Below are 14,516 nucleotides of genomic sequence, written 5' to 3'. Positions count from 1 at the left end.
CTTTGTTCTGTGACACACTTAGCATTATTTTAGTGTCTTATGATCTTTCTCCACACGTTTCCCTCCAGTGGTACCTCAGATGATGAGATTTCTTTTAATGAAGAACAAGAGTGTTGTGATTCATCAGTGCTGTTCACCACGAGCTTGAAACGGGGACGTGGCTGTCTGAGTGCCTTCTGTTGACTCCATTTTTATAGCACCCGGCAGTTTGAATGTGGACTTTGGATCAGGCAGACGCTAGGTTGAATCTTAATTCCACCTCCACTATAGCTGTGTTAATTTCTGAGTGCTAATTAACTCAGGTGTAAAATGAGGATGCTATCTCAGAGGGTTATTATGTTAGAGATGGTGAATGTAAAGTACTTGATATAGTGCTTGGTGCTCAGTTATTATTCCGTAAAAGCAGTTCTGTGCTAAGCTTGTATCTACATGATTCCAGGTTAGAATAGTCCAAGTTGAATGAGCTGTTGCCTCACCTTGGTGTGAGTGAGACATTGGAAACTCCTCGTGAGTCCTTTACTTATGGATCAACTAGATCTTGGCTTGTTTTTAAGCTTTGTTATTGGGGCCATGGTAGCCTTTATTGTAGGTTGAGTTTAATAAATTTTGGCCACTCTGGGCTCTATACCAAGTGCCACCCTAGTGTTCAAAGAGTTCTTTCCACTGTGGCTGGTTATAACTCACATCTCTAAGCCCCGTGTGAGTTGTGGAAATGGTTCAGTGTATACCTGCTTCTCCAGTAGTAGTTCTTTCCTGGATAGCTTTTATGGACTCTTGGAGTCTCCTTCTGCACCTGCAGTTTAGTATTCAGTCAAAGACAGAAGGGGACCCCATGCAGATTCCTGGAGTTCTTCCTCTGGATTGCTTTCTTCTCTCTGGCCAGCAAATTCCAGCTGCCTCAGCTTCGCAGATCTCCAGTTGCTGTCATCTCTTGGTAGGCCACCGTGTTCCGGCTTGGATTCCCTCTTCATGTACCAAGTGTCTCAAGGAAGAAAGCCTGGGCAATTAAAGGGCCCGCCTTACTTGCTTTCCTTATCTCTAAGATCATAATCCTACACTGCCTGTTAGCCATTGTCTGAAAACAGTTGCTTCATATCTTTTGTCCAGTTTTCTTGTTTATGGCAGGAGAGTTAGAACCAGTTACTCAGTCAAGGCTAGAATTTTGGACTTATATTAACCAGCTTGCTGAATGTTGAGGAGAAACATTTTCTCCTGATCTTATGGGAGACAGTAATTGGAAGTTGTGTACTCTACCGGGCTCTTTTAGCAAATGGTGCTTTTGTGCAAATTAGGAGAAGATGGCCCCTCTGGCCAGGTCGATTAGAAGAGGGCATCCCTTCTGAGCTGTCGCAGCTTCGGGAGAACCAAATGGTGCCTTGTCTTTGAGCCCCTTCTTTTACTGTGACCCCTTTAGCGCTTGGCCATTGTAGCAGGGGCTGTGCGTCGGCCTCCACTGCTCCTCTGGGCCAGGTGCGTTTGTGAAGTACACAGACATACATGCGCATGCTTCGGCCAGCAGTCTAGCTTTACCTGGTACAACTCTTCCTCCCGCAGCATTTAGTTTGGAAACTGCTGGAGGGCAAATGAAAATTAATACTGTTTTTCTGGAACACTTGTACTCCTACCTGTTTGTACTCTACTTGTACCTCATATATTTTTTAAAATATTTTTATTAAACACTACAGTTTCTTTCTTTTTTTTTTTTGAGGAAGATTAGCCCTGAACTAACATCTGCCCCCAATCCTCCTCTTTTTTCTGAGGAAGACTGGCCCTGAGCTAACATCCATGCTTATCTTCCTCATATTTTATAAGCCTGCCACAGCATGGCTTAACAAGTGGTGAGTAGGTCCACACCCGGGGTCTGAACCGGCAAACCTTGGGCCACCAAAGCAGAACGTGTGAACTTAACCTCTATGCCTCTGGGCCGGCCCCTGTACCTCATATGTTGATGAAAACTCTCTGAAGACTTTTTTTCTGTATTCCTCATTCAAAAGAAGGGTTAAATAAGTTTGGCAAGAAATTAAAGGAAAAAGACAAGGAAAAAGGTCATTCGTGTTATTTTATTTTGAATCACCATGGTAAGAAAAAGTCTCAGGAACTCTTTTTAATAAATATTTTAAGACCAAATATTTCCTTTTCAGTTCTCATTAGTTTGTCTGAAGCAAATGTTATCTGCCACACATTTTGTTTCTGTCAAACTAAACAAAGTGGAGCCCTATAAATTTGGGGGGAATATGGTATTTTCTGGAAGTCGTTATTTTGGACAATGAGGCTAGAAGGAAGTGGTGTTGGGTGTGTGTGGGTGTGACCTCACCTGAAAAGGATCAGAACAAAGTTCTGTGCCGCTGTCCCCGTACGAGAAACATTTAAGCACATAGCCTCCGTGTCGGGGGTTGCTCTATAGGACTGACTGTCCTCTGGAAGGGTATCTGGAATTCAGGGGGGTTTTGGCAATTAAAAAAAAGTAGAATGAATGATAATTCTGTGGACTTTTATTTTTAGATTCCATCCCCCTCGTGTCTATTACCCTGTTTTCTTTTTATTGAGATATAATTGACACATTATATTAGTTTCAGGTATACAACATAATGATTTGATATTTGTATATATTGCGAACTGATTCACCACAATGTCTAGTTAACATCCATCACTATCTATAGTTAGGAATTTTTTTTGTCTTGTGATGAGAACTTTTAAGAATCTACTCTTTTAGCAACTTTCAAATACACAGTGCTCTCTGTCTTAATTACACTTCTCATTCATTCCTTGATCCGCTGTAGTCTGACTGATCCCACTGCTTCCTGGTTCTCAGAGTAGATAATGATCCTTTAGGTGCTGACCCTGGATCCTTTTCAGCCCTAGGAGCTAGTTCAAGAGTGGACATGAGGCTCATCATCTAGCTACTTGCCCAAAGCTTGTGCCATGTCCTGTTGATTAGTACAAGGGAACAGAAGTAACATAAGGTATCTTGTGAGTTATATTCTGCTTGGAGAGGAGAGTTCTAGTGAGGACGCATCTCACAGAATCACAGGGGAAATGAGCTCAAGGAGTGTAATTAAAGCAGCTCTTTGAATTGGTCTTTGAGAGCTAGAGTCTAGGTCCCGCTGTGTTAACCTCCTGTCTCATTGGCCTTTGTGACATTTGACTAATGCCAGCATTGAGCACCACAAGGTAGAAGGAGCTCATTTCTTGGATTTCCGAGGCTTCAGCAGGTTGTACAGCTGTGAGCTGCAGAGAGTAAATGAGTTGTGGCTGAGTCCCCGTCAACACTGGGAGACACACATCACAAGGAGCCTCTGCCCGCTCAGTTTGCTTGCTCTCTCAAGAGTGTTTGATCCTGCTGTGCCCCTTTCTTCTGTCGCTGATGAGGCCACTCTCACCTGGTTTTCCTCCTTCTTTGGTTATTCCTCTTTAGTTTCTTCTGAAGGTACTTTATTATAGAAATACAAATTCGCAAGGTAGTGTTATTTTCTTATTTTGCTGTTGGGTTTAATTTAATTCAGTCCTCAGTGCCAACCTTATTTCTTATCTAAAATGTTAGTTAATCAGCCTGTGGAAATTAAACCAAGACCACACAAATGAGAATAAACAGAGGCTGTTTATTCAGAGTTTGCTATAGCAAGGGAGTCAGCCGTTGTGAGTTGTGTTTGGCAGAGACTCAAAGGCAGGCAGGGGAGTGCAAAAGCATTATAGTAACAAAAAAACAAAAAAGGAAGACTTCAGGTGTGCTCTGGTGGAGATTGTTGGCATGGGGAGCTGGAGGCTGGGTAAGTAGAAGAAGGTGTCATATGGGATTGGTTTGGAGAGCATATTTGGCTTTTTCTAGTTGGTACTGAATTGCAAGCAGGGGCAAAAATTGGGAAGCTGGCCGTCATTGACCAAGTCCTGACTGTTCTGGGTCAATTGCTGGCAGAGATTGCGGGTTCTAGTGTTGTGTATGGTCTGGTCATTGTCCGTTTGTGTATTCAGTCTCTCAAGCCAAACACTGGGTTAGGGTGTGAAGTTCCATAGCTCTGAGGAAAACATCTCTACAGCACTGTTTCTTAACCTTTTTTGAGTTATAGCCTCTTTTGAGAATCTGCTAAAGGTGGCTCCTCTGCCCCTGCCTCCCTCCCAAAGATTCAGGAATTCACAGGCCCACTGAGGCGCATCCATGAACCAAAGATCTCATTATTTTCATGCATATTTAACAACTTCATCATTTTGTTGCTGTAATACAATATTTTGTTCATGTGAATTTTTGAGTATTACATTCTTTATACCTCAGGAGTCATTGTTAATAAGTATATATGCAAATGTGTTTAAACAGCACCATTTTACACAGTAATCCGGGTAGGTGATATGCTGGATAAGTCAGCATTCTATGATACTGAGGAATAAGCTGATTGAACACCAAAAAGTTTGAACTTTTTATTGTTTCAGCTGATTTTTATAAAAAACTTTCTAAAATATATCTTATTTCCCTGACCCCCCCAAAAAATGTCGATGGAAGATATGGCTTAGATTCTTTTTCATGATGAACTGCAAACACGTGATTTTCTAATGGTTCAAACATCTGATTTTGCTAGATTGTCAGCTCCCCCAGGGCAAGGACTTGTGCCTTATTGTACTCATTCTGCAATCACTCAGTAAATGGTGAAAAGAATACTTGCCCAGGGCTCTTTGCCCCTATGGTAAGTGGCCCTAGGATATTGTGCTTTTCTAGTTAACATTTCTCTTCTTTTCGTCCCTCCGAGCAAACACTGATGGTTCTGGTAAGCCATCACTTCAGACTTTCCCTGAATTGTAAGGTTGTGAGAGGGAGACAGACGAGCCAAACTCATCTGGTCTATAACCTTATGTTGCAGTTAGAATATCAAGTCTGTAGGCCTCGTCTCTGCCTGTGGAGGAAAACATGGCTTCTGTTTTTCTCTATTTCTGGAAGCATTTTTTGCTTTTGATTCAAATGTATTCTGAATAGTTGATAAATGGAATTCTAATCTCTGGTTAAAAAGGTAAATTATTGTGTATATCTAATAGTAAATATTTTTTGGATGAGTGTCAGAACAACAGAAGAATTATAGAGACCCTGGGAATACTTAACAACTGAACAATTTAGGCAAGTTCGTCATCTCTTGGTAAATTCCAACAAACATTATTGAGTGCCTACATATGTCAGGCATTAGGAAAACAAGAAGAATGGAACATGCTCTGTGCTCTGAGGGAGCTCACCATCAAAGAGGAGGCGATACAGCCACAATACTTTCTCAGCAAAGGAGACCTAAGGGGCTTAAAAGTTCCTGAAAGGGGACAGGGAAGGTAACTTTTTGTTTTTTGAAGGACAAGAAGGCTATCACCAGGCCAAGATGCAGAAGTACACAGGTAACCGGAAGTACAGAAGTAACCAAGCCTAAAGGACACAACAAGTCCAAATATGAGTAAAGCAGGAGGCATTGGGGGAGGGGTGGTAGGAGATGGAGGCCGGACAGGTGGGAAGAGGTGATATTGTGAAGAGCCTTTCTTGCTTGTGGAGTTTGAATTGTTATCTTGTAGGGAATAGGGAGCCAGGGAAAGGTTTTAGGCAGAATTATGACCTGATCACATGTGCGGTTTAGATACACACTGGATGTGTGAAGAATTGTAGAGAAGAGCCTGGAGGCAGAGAGTGTACAGGTGGGAAGCTGTGTGGTAGATAGGTCTAGAGGGGGATGAAGAAGTCAGGCATCACCGTGTCTGCTGCCCTATCCAAATGGCTCAACTCCCTTGCCGCCCATTGGTCTCTGCAAACACGATTCTGTGAAGCTTCTCCTGACCACCCTGGTTTTATCAGCCCCAGCTCCACTCTGTATCCTCCTTCCCTATGGCTCTTACTATATTATATATTCATTCATTCATTCATTCTATTGTAATAGAATTTAAGCTCTTAGAGGGCTAGGATTTTTGTCTGTTTGTTCAGTGTAGTTTCTCCAGTACTGAGATTAGCATCTGGTTTATAGTAGATAATCAGTAAATATTACTGAATGGAAGAGTGAATGTGAGAGGGAAATCAGGGATGGATTTGAGAGACATTTCAAAGACGAAAACCATATCTCAGGATAAGGATAAACACAGCAATCTTCAGTTAACTAAGCAGATGATACCCTTATAAGTAGTGAAGTATTTAGTTGGGGAATGCCTGGAAACTGGGTTTCCACTGAAGGACGCTAAGGAGATCTTTGGTAAGTAATGGATTTGGGGAGTAATTATAATAATGAGCTAGAAATTTTCAGTTTTTCTCAACCTACTGACTTAAACCTCAAGTTAACATTGCAATCATGAATCAAAATCACAGTAATGATGACATCTAACATTTTTGAGCATGCATGCACCAGGCTTTTTATGTTTTTTTTTCTCCTTGAGGCCCCCAGGCTTTCCAACTGAAGTCTGAATTCTAGACCTACCACTACTTGCAGTGAAGACAAGGGCTTTAGCTTTAATTCTGTCTCATAGCTGCTAATTCTAATATTACCGCTGCAAGTGACGTTTGTTTAGGGTTTGATAGCCAGGATTAAGTGTTGGGATATTAAAGGAGATTGTATTGTTTAATTGGGTGGGCAGAATCCGTAGTGTAGTCCTGATGTGATTGTGATGGCACTCTAGTTTAGGTTCTTGGGATTGGATATGGAAACATCCTCTTTTTTTGGTGTGAATTTGTGAGTCTGTATTTTCTTTGAGTATGAAGAAACCCTGTTCTACTTTTTTTCTTAATAGTGTGAATTTAAAACTCAGCCACCTGTCAGGAAGGTCCATGGGGAAGACAGCAGTAGTTCAGATCTAGCCAGTGTCACATGTGGAAATTTAGGTCTAGCATTTCCAGATATTCTGAATTTTCAAGAGAATTCTAACGTGAAATCTGATTTTCTAGTTTTGGTTACTACTATGAGGACTAAACTAAATACAGCTGTGGGCTATACTGGGCCTGTGGACCTTGAGTGTATGAGTGTATGGACGCTGAAGTTTAGATCTGCATCTAGAAAGGGTAAGGGGACGGGAGAGTTAGTTAATTTCATACTCAGTGAAAACTTTTTCCAAATAAATCCAATCTAATCAAGGAGAAATCCAATCACATTAATTTAATCAAGAAAACTATAGAAACATAGATTCAAAAATTAGAAACCACAGATTACCACAAATACTGAGAGAAGTAAAAATTATCAGAGCTTTCTTTTTGCTTGGAGTCTAAGAGTATTTCAATAATCTATCCTAATCTCTGTGTATAGCTTGAAGTTAACATGTAATTATTAAAATGAATATTATTACTCTGTTAACATATGATGTGAAATGTATTTTATAGAAAAACCCCACAAGTGCATCAATATTGGCTTTCTTTGGCCAGATTTAAACTTTCTTACAGTGAAAATGCACAATGAATTAAAACTTGCGTGTTTGATAAGAAGAGGCAGGTGATTTGCAAATTATTGAGTTAATAGTGTATTCTTTGAATTATGCTATCACAATATATGGTAATTTGAAATTATGGAATTTGTAAACCAGGGTTTTCATATTTCTAAAGTTTTGTGGTTGTAGAATATGCCAGTTGTGTTTCAGTGGCCATATTCTTTGGACGTCCCTCTATTCTCAACCAGTTGTAGTTTGTGTAGGTGGGAGATTCTAATAGAAGGGAATTGTCAAACCGTCTTTTCTGTGGATTTAAAGAAGTTTCTCTAAGAAATATATATCAGAGGTAGTGACCTGAATGTTCTTTCTTTCTTCCTTTTTTTTTTTTTGAGGAAGATTAGCCCTGAGCTCACTACTGTCAATCCTCTTTTTGCCGAGGAAGACTGGCCCTGAACTAACATCCATGCCCATCTTCCTCTACTTTGTGCGGGACGCCTACCACAGCAAGGCTTTTTGCCAAGTGGTGCCATGTCCGCACCCAGGATCCAAACTGGCGAACCCTGGGCTGCCAAAGCAGAACATGCGAACGTAACTGCTGCGCCACCGGGCCAGCCCCTGTTGTTTTGTTTTTTTAGGTTCCCTCTCCGCTCACCTTCTGCGATACTCAGCACCAGCCATTTCTGACCTCTTCTTACATTCTGTGGGTGCACTTTATGTCTTCATGTAATGTGTTTCATTTATAATTAATTCCTGGTTTCATTGAAGGTGGGATTTGTTTTTTGTTTGCTTCGTTGTTTTGAGGGGTGAGTTTAGAGAGCAGAGATGGTGGTGGAAATGTTTTTATTCTATCAGAGATACTGTGATTGAGAGTAATGTAAGGGATCTATATTAGGTTGGATATTTAAGAAAGAGACATGTATGGAAATAATAATTAAGTTGAGAAATGACAAACGAATAGAAGTTAGCCTCAAGATTTCAAGGCAGAAAGAAAATCATATATGAAAGCCCTGGAACCAGAATACTGGGTATACTGGGCCAATTAGAAAAAGGCCATGTGGTGAAATGAAGATGGTGCAAGATGTGGTTGAGATAGAGGCAGGGGCCAGTTCACCCAGAGAGCTTAAAAAATATTTCCTGAATAAGCAAAAAGCCTTGTGTTGGACACTGATCAATGCAGAAAGATGCACCCTGTCCTTCAGAAGCTTATAGTCTAGCTGGGGAGATCACCCATATATTGAAAAGTTTCTGTCATGACAAAATGATGCATAATACATGAGCAGTAGAGATAGTTTTGGCTTATAGGAATTGGGGAAGGAAGACTTTTGGTTAGGGTTCTTATGGAAGGATTCCTGAGGGAGCTAGAATTTGATCTGAGCTTTTCTCACATGGGTAGGGCTTGAATAAACAAGAGTTGTTAGATGGAGTGGCATTATCTGAGTGCAGGTATGTGGAATATAGGAAGTACACCAGCTTGCTGAAGAGGAGGAATCTTCTAAGAGTGTGACGTGGGAGATGAGGCTCAAACTGTCACTTGAGTTACCTCTGAGGTACTGGTGGTCTGCAAGTGTCACTGACAGAAATGACAAGAAATAGAACTTGTTGAATGCTTTATGTTCATTTTCTTTTTGTAGATAAAAATTATACAAGTAATTCTGTGTAACTCTCATTCCTTCTACAGCATCCTCATCAGATGCTTCTCTATTCTCTCTTTAGATAATTCCACTGATGGGGAGCTGGCTGTTTCTTAAAACAGTGCTAATTATTCTTTATTAAAGAGGCATCCCTGTTCTTTTAGCTTTCTCCAGTAGATCCTACCGAATTCAGCTTCTGACCTGATCTGGAGCAAGTCTGCTCCCCCACCCCCCAGCCCCGAAGCGTGTAAGTCCCCTCAACTCTGAGGATGGCGTCATGTCGTCTTTAGTCTTCCCTGTTCCAGGCTACAGATTTCCAGTTCTTTGATTTATTCTTTCAGTGGTAGTGTTTTCAAACCCTTTACGTCCTGAATGCTGTTCTCTAAAATACTCCACCTTATCAATGATGCTTTTAAAATTTATTCTTCAGAATTGAACGGAGTATTCCAAATGTCGAGGAAACAATGAACAGGGCTTTTAGTGATATTTGTACTTTTTAAAATTGGCTAGATAAGCAAAGATTGACAAGGTTCCTTTGTGAGTCTGATAGTGTCTAAATTTTTAGTCAGGTCAGCTTTATTCCTTATATGGAAAGCACATCGGGTGTGGGGTGGCAAGGAAAAAATAACGATCATCACACAAATTGTTGTTTGGTTGCTGGTACTGCCAGCTAAGTCTGAAAAAGCAACAATATCATTACGTAGTATGGTTGTATTACAATAAGCTCTTTGTGATGTATACATCTGTTATAGAGTGGGTTGGAGTGGGATCTTATTAAAATACAGATTCTAAATATTTCTAATTGTGAAGATTTTAGAAACTTAAATCTTTAAAATTGAAAGTGGTGATGATATTTGGATATAATATTTGATTTTGGTAGTTGACAGCAGTAATCGATTTGTAACTCGTTATTCTATTGACATTGCTTTGTGTTTTCCGCTACAGGATACTGTGTGGTTTATTTTTGGATCCAATATCGATTTTATTTTTTGTCAGGATCATAAATTTACAAAGATCACTAACTTATAGAATCATCAATCACTAAATTTCTTCTTGATATTGTGGCATTCTAAAGATTAGGAATATAATTTGACTTAATTTTATGGTGTAATTTATTATTTAAAAGTGAAGTGAGCTCAGGCCCCTAAACCAGATCAGTAAAAAGAAGGAAGGAAGTAGCTTATTCGTAGATAACAGTTCTATCCAAAATAATGCAACCAAATCATTTGTTGTTTCCCAGGTCGTCCTCTTCCTAAAAAGCACATTTGTCCAGGTTGATTCATCTGGGTTGTTAATGTCTCCAGTAACTAGACAATCACCTTTTGAGAAACAGTAATTGTTGCAGGCTAGACTTATCAATGGATGCTAAAATTCGTGGGTGAAAGTGTGATGAGAAGCAGTATTTACATAGTCTCAAAGTCTCCTCCCAGGAGAAAAATGCACAAAGGAAAAATTAGTAATATTACACTCGAGAAACCTAGTAGGTACAACTGTAACCAAGTGATCAGAGTTACCATCGTCAGTGATGGGACATGGACATCATCATGTACCTTCTGGTGTGATGCAGTGAGAAGGGCATGTCACTTCTGTGTCGTACTTGCCAAAATGCATAACCTGAATTTAGTCATGAGGAAGCATTAGACAAACCTAGGTTGAGGGACATTCTTCAAAATAATTGGCCAGTACTCTTCAAGTGTCAAGGTCATAAGAGACAAACTGTCCCAGATTGGAGGAGACATGCAGCTGCATGCAATGTGTGACCTTGGACCAGAAAAAGAACATCAGTGGGGCAGTTGGTAAAAAATTTTTGTAAAGTTGCTCTAGATTATTTAATCAATCTTGTGTTGATGGTTAGTTTCCTGGTTTTGAGCATTGTAACTGTGGTTATATAAGACTTTAGCATTCGGGGAAGCTGGGCGAAGGGTGCACAGGAATTCTTTGTACTACTTTTGGAACTTTTTGTAGGTCTGAAAGTATTTGAAAATGAAGTTAAACAACAGCAACAAAAAGTAATTCAACTCAGCTGAGAAACTACGACTTTCGTGCTTTTACTTTCTGATGTCTCTCTTGATTGGTCAGGGGCTGGTTTGCTTTGCTTTCTAAATTTCTCCTGTGGTCTGGATAGCTGAGGTTTCTAAATAAGGGATTTTGGGAGAAGAGAGCCATTGCCATATTGGATTGCAACTATACTCTGAAACATTTTGTTTAATTAATTAATTAACTTTATTTATTTTTGTACAGAGCTGTAATTACATCCTTGGGTTTCCAATGGCTCTGTAGGTTATTTGAGCTTTACTGTCGCAGCAGCAGAATCCCTACCTGGAAACTTAGCTCTGTAATTAATTTACTGGTTTGCTTCTGGTTTTATTTTTATGTTCTGGATTCAGATTAGTCCCATGGATTCTTCTTCTGCTATTACCGAATATTACTGAATTTCCTATTTGTTGGTTGTCTGAGAAAGAGTTGAAATTTATGTAAAAATATTTTATTTAAACTTGTAGTATCATGCTAAATACCTTATTTTTCTCTCAGAAAAGACAGTCTGGAGTTTTTATAAATATAATGAATAAGTAAACTTACACTGGCACAAGCACCAAGTGGTGACCTTTTATTGGGTAATAATTAGAATGGAGGAAATTAATACATTGGGAAATATTTCAGTTAGCAGGAGCAGTTGTTAATGCATGACTCATAGATTCTTCAGAAGAAACTTGACGAGGCTGTTTTGACCAGTGTGGGAGAGGGAAAGAACATAGACTTGGAGTCAGAAGACCTAGTTTTACATCCCAGATCCATCACTGCTTGTTATTGTGTCTTGGACAGGTCATTTAACTGTTCTGAGCCTTAAGTTTCTCATCTGTGAAACTAGAATAATAATAGTATCTTGCAAAGTTATTGGGAGAGTTAAATGAAGTAGCATGCAATGTACCTGGCCTAACATAGGCATTTCATACATGCTGGTTCTGTTCTTACCTCCAGCTGGGTTTATAGGTAAGCTGCCTGTAATTGATGAGAATCTGCTTTGCTCATAAAGACCTATAAAAAGATGATAGCATATGTCAGTAACCTCTATCAGTATTCTACACATCTTTTTGTCGGGAAATTTTTCTGTCCGTCTTATTCCAGAGAAATTATTTTCGTTTATATGTTAGCACATTGGCTGTTAGTCCAAAATCTATTAGACAAGTGTCACTCATTTGCTAGACCTGCCTTGGTGTTTTAGTATTCTTAACCTGAAATCATTTGATACGAATAAATATTAAATTTATTTTAGAAGAAAATCTTTTATGAGACAAAGAGACAAGAAGATGTGTCGACAATTGGAAGGAAGCATTTCCATGTACAGTTTCCTTTCAAGTTTTAGGTTTGAGTTGGTGCTTTGATTTTCTGAGAGAGATCAATTATTCCTAAAGCTCTAGTTATTGTTCTATTTCACTCCAGTTTCAAAAGTACTTTCTTTTATTATTAAATTTTCTGATTTTGATATTGTATTGTGGTTATGTAAGTGAACATTATTGGTTTTAGCAATTACACACTGAAGTATTTAGGACTGAAGAAGCATGTCTGCAACTTACTCTCAGATGGTTAAAAAGATAATACGTATGTGTGTGTGTGTGTGTATATATATCTATATATAGAGGAGACGGGGAGAATGATATAGCAACTGTGGCAATGTTAACACTTGGTGACTTTGGGTGAAGGGAGTTCTTTATGCTGTTCTTACAGCTTTTCTCTAAGTTTAAAACTATGTCAAGGTTATATTGGATTGGGTTATATTCCTGTACCCCAAGGAGATGTAAGGGAGCGGCAGTTTTGGAGGGAGGGAGGTGAGAAGCACCTGGGTAAGCTTAGAAGAGTAAGTAATAGGTGAGTAATTCAGTAAGTAGTAATTCACTGGAAAAAAGTTAGTTGCTCTTTTAACTTTTTTTTTCGTAGCCAGAACCTAAAGAGATAGAGAGTAAGCTGCTGATGTATTAAAGCAGAGGAAACTACTTGGAAATGAAATCAGATGACAAAAAGTAAAGAATTTTTTAAGTATAAGGCATATACAAGAATAAGCAAAGTGCATGAAGCAGAAATATTAAATTTAAAAATTATCCAGTGCTCAGATAATCTTTCTTCTACTTGAGAGATACAAGTTAGTTTCTATAATTAGCACTTTACCATACTAGTAAATAGATATTAATTTATTCTTTATTTTAAATTGCTATTTGCTTTCAAAGTTAATATTTTGTGTTCTTTTTTTTCCTAAAGATTGGCACCTGAGCTAACATCTGTTGCCAATCTTCCTTTTTTTCTTCTGCTTTTTCTCCCTAAATACCCCCAATACATAGTTGTATATATTTTGGTTGTGGGTCCTTCTAGTTGTGGCACATGGGATGCTGCCTCAGCACGGCCTGATGAGCGGTGCCATGTCTGCGCCCAGGATCCAAACCAGCGAAACCCTGGGCCTCTGAAGCGGAGTGCGCGAATTTAACCACTTGGCCACAGGGTTGGCCCCATTTTGTGTTCTTAATAAACGTTTACATGATGTTTATTATAATCATTTGACCTTTCAAAAAGAGTCTTCTAAACTGAAAAAAATCTTATTAAACTTTCTCCCTTTTTTTTCATGTCAACGATGACATCTCTTTTGGGAACTCAGAAGCCAGCCAAAGGTAAGAAATTTGGTTTATTATGTGATGCTTGTGAAGATCTTATGTGGGTATTTTTGAAGTACTGGTAATTTTCTTCTCAAAAATATTTTGTCTCTGTCACTTTTGTAAAAGTAATGCCGTCTGCCAGCCTATTCATAAATCTGAAGCCGTTTATTGGCACAGGAGGGACTGGAGGGTTATGGAAAAGCTGTATTTGTATTTTGACCAATTCTGGCTAGTCTCCTGGCAACTACAACACAGATTCCTTTTGTGCTCTGCGTTCACCATGGATTGGCTTGAAACTGGTCGTTCCAAACTGTGGTTAGCACCATGCTATGCAGACTCATCCATGTGGCTCCCGAGACAGCTGGGGACGCATTCTCACGCCAACAGAAACCTGTCCTGGCCCACGGCTTCCTCAAGGAAATGCGTCTTCATCTTACATTGAAGCCTAGATTCTAAAGAAACTTCAGTGGGCCCATCAGTTCCTATGTCTCTGAAGGAATTTATAGGTGTGCCAAAGTGGGCACAAGGACTATATTTTTCAATTGACCATTTCCAGGAAATTCAGATTTTTATCTGCATTCTTGGAGTTTTGCTTTTGTTTTAGAGTCTGTCGTTGAATAGTAATTCCATTCTCTATTGTTGCTAAAATATGTATAGATGTGGTTGTTTGGGACTCTGAATGACTTTTTAAAATAGTTTAATATGGCACTGATTTCTTTATATATGTAAAACTAATTTTATTTTATCTTTTCTATGAAAATATGCTGCATTTTTTTTTCTTTTTGATAGAATAGAGGCTGGAGATTGCAGTAAAGATGTGAGGAAACATTACATGACTATATAAAAACTATTCATGTTTTAATTCAACTGTATCTTAATGTTTAGA

At 39.1% G+C, this 14,516-nt stretch overlaps 1 protein-coding gene across 4 annotated transcripts in view; it reads left to right on the top strand.

The window, feature by feature from the left end:
• The window catches only part of KIF13B (kinesin family member 13B), a 188,655-nt gene that overhangs the window by 46,004 nt on the left and 128,135 nt on the right, over positions 1-14,516 (top strand). For all 4 annotated transcript variants that reach the window (XM_070611418.1, XM_070611416.1, XM_070611417.1 and 1 more), the window contains exon 3: positions 13,633-13,645. In XM_070611418.1, the coding sequence (XP_070467519.1) occupies positions 13,633-13,645 (13 nt within the window). The remainder of the gene's footprint in view (positions 1-13,632; positions 13,646-14,516) is intronic.

Source organism: Equus przewalskii, chromosome 2 (genome assembly GCF_037783145.1).
Source record: "Equus przewalskii isolate Varuska chromosome 2, EquPr2, whole genome shotgun sequence".
Lineage (NCBI taxonomy): Eukaryota > Metazoa > Chordata > Mammalia > Perissodactyla > Equidae > Equus > Equus przewalskii.
The sequence above is the reverse complement of the archived record's forward strand: the minus strand, read 5'-3'. Positions and strand labels throughout refer to the sequence as shown.